General features: G+C 47.0%; 1 protein-coding gene across 1 annotated transcript in view; it reads right to left on the bottom strand.

Moving 5' to 3' along the window:
* crybg2 (crystallin beta-gamma domain containing 2) overlaps positions 1-2,500 on the bottom strand; it is a 32,408-nt gene that overhangs the window by 3,914 nt on the left and 25,994 nt on the right. The window contains exons 9-16 of the mRNA XM_047801157.1: positions 2,276-2,402; positions 2,159-2,194; positions 1,857-1,996; positions 1,317-1,443; positions 1,046-1,194; positions 766-892; positions 403-435; positions 92-204 (exon numbers count right to left, since the gene is read on the bottom strand). Coding sequence (XP_047657113.1) covers positions 92-204; positions 403-435; positions 766-892; positions 1,046-1,194; positions 1,317-1,443; positions 1,857-1,996; positions 2,159-2,194; positions 2,276-2,402 — 852 coding nt within the window. The remainder of the gene's footprint in view (positions 1-91; positions 205-402; positions 436-765; positions 893-1,045; positions 1,195-1,316; positions 1,444-1,856; positions 1,997-2,158; positions 2,195-2,275; positions 2,403-2,500) is intronic.

Raw genomic sequence — 2,500 nt, 5'->3', positions numbered from 1 at the left:
TGTTGGCACGTAATGACGTTAAATCATGACTTGGACTGTCTGGGGTTCATGCTGATGGAGGTCTGGAGGGTGGAGGTGCGAGTGAACTGACCTTCCTCCCACCACTCTGCAGGACTGCACTGTCCGTCTCTCAGACAGGAACTCCTCACTCTCACAGTGAACCTGACACGTCCCCTGGAAATTCGGCTCCGTGTACAACAGCAGCTACAGCGGGAGAGGAAACATCCCTGTGAATGAGCTGTTACTATGGAAACGATGTTAGAGCGAGCGCATTAATATAAAGCTGTGATGTGAAGCTGCTGTCATTGAGAGTTAATCAACACCTGACGACCAGATCAGAGTCCAGAACAGACTTACACGTGTCCTAATGGTGACATGTTAAATGTTGTGTAATTAACCAACCTCTCTGCGAGAAGCCTGAGACTCCGTCAGGGCCTGAAACATAGGAAGGTCCATCAGTGATGTAGAACCACGGAACATTCCGGTTTCCAGAGTATAAACCATCACACAGTAAATTTAACATCAGACTTTTCATTTAAAGCTTTTTTTATTATCTACAAGTCAAACTGACCAACCAGGAAATAATGTGGCAGTGATCTTATTTTAACAGATACTCTGTACCTCACACTGGGGTTTCATTAACACACATTATCTATTAATCTGTGGTCATTTATTATCCTTCAGCACAAAGCATTTTAAAAGTAATACAAGTTATAAGATCATGATGATTAATCTGTGTTCAGTCGGAGTGTGTTGTTGCATTACAGGCAGGATGGGCTGGATGGAGCAGATCCGGTTGTCTCCTGAGCCCCAGTCAGCACAGTTGTTGTAGAAACCTTTCTCCAGGACGTACTGGTTTCCTGAGTAATCCACGTGAGAGTACGCCACCCACCTGGAGGACACGGGACAGACGTCAGGACACCGAACACTAACCACATTAATATGGGAGTAAAGAGTGACTCGGGTCAGCATCGGGTGTTAGGAGAAACTGGTCAAACTCCACTTGGCTGTTTCGCTTCGGTGAAGACGTGTGATGTTCACTTACGCTCCACTGATCACGTGGATGGAGCATGTAGACGTTGGGAAGTCAAACAGCTCCACGTCAGGAATGGCTTCTGTCACCTCAAACGTGCGCTCTTCCTCCACCTCCTCATTCGACATCTCGAACAGCACCACCGTGGGGTTGCTCAGGTCCTGCACACATCAGCACTTCGGTTCAAATCTACCTACGTGTATGATGTCACCTTATTATTAAAACCACCTGTGTGTGTGTGTGTGTGTGTGTGTGTGTGTGTGTGTGTGTGTGTGAAACTCACAGTACGGATGACCCGGACCGAGCGCAGTTCAGAGTCGCAGCCCCCCCACGCTCGCCAGTCATGGTACTCGCCCTCCTCCAGCAGGTACTGATGTCCACGAAAACCCTCCTTCTCATAACCCACCCATCTGAGACACAGAAACAGAGAGAGAGAGAGAGAGAGAGAGAGAGAGAGAGAGAGAGAGAGAGAGAGAGAGAGGACAAGCTAAATAACACTGTATAAATTCCTACAGTCGTGTTGATTGTAATTCAGTTTTGACATCATATTGTTCTCACAACACTACACACACACACACACTCACACTCACACACACACACACACACACACACACACACACACACACCTGCACACAGTACTACATACCACCAGAGGACACTGTTTCATTATCACAGAGTGCAAGTCCATGATGTTAGATACTGTACATGTGGATTGTGGACATCAAAAATCATGACAATAAAACTTCTGATTAATTGTACAACCCCCTCTTCCCCCACACACTCACTCACACACACACACACACACACTGTGACACACACTCACATGCCGCCGATGACCTTTAAGGAGCAGACACTGTACATGAAGGTTGTCTGCTGTGGGTCTGTTCTGGTGATGAAGTCTCTCATGTTGTTGTAAATCTCTCGGCTTTTTCCAGTGAAATACGGTTTCTCATAAATCACCAGCTAAGAATTAAAACAGTAAGATGTCACATCAGAGACACTCCTCTACACACACACACACACACACACACACACACACACACACACACACACACACACACACACACACACACACAGAAGCATGTTTGATGTGTCAGGACAGTACTTCAGTGTTAGAGGTCTTACTTTCGGCTCGTTGGGTCGCTCCACTCTCGGTTCTCCCTAAAACACAAAACAAACTCCATGAGCTCTAAATTCCAACAAGATTCACATTAAATATGTTTTACAGTATGACACACTTACGATTTTGAGAGGATGTAGGGAGCCTACATAGGGCTGCTTGACGCCCCAGGCGGCAGGATTTGGGAAGCCTCCCACCTCCAGGACCCGCGGGATTCCCTGGAAAAACGGCTCGGCGAACACCAGCCACCTACAACACGGAGAGGGGAAAGCCTGAGTGAATCACCGACACGATTCTGAGTCATTTAGAATGATTCGTATTCAGAGTCAGCAGCTTGAGTCAGACAG

The sequence above is a fragment of the Tachysurus fulvidraco genome, chromosome 15 (assembly GCF_022655615.1).
Source record: "Tachysurus fulvidraco isolate hzauxx_2018 chromosome 15, HZAU_PFXX_2.0, whole genome shotgun sequence".
Taxonomy (NCBI): Eukaryota; Metazoa; Chordata; class Actinopteri; order Siluriformes; family Bagridae; genus Tachysurus; species Tachysurus fulvidraco.
The sequence above is the reverse complement of the archived record's forward strand: the minus strand, read 5'-3'. Positions and strand labels throughout refer to the sequence as shown.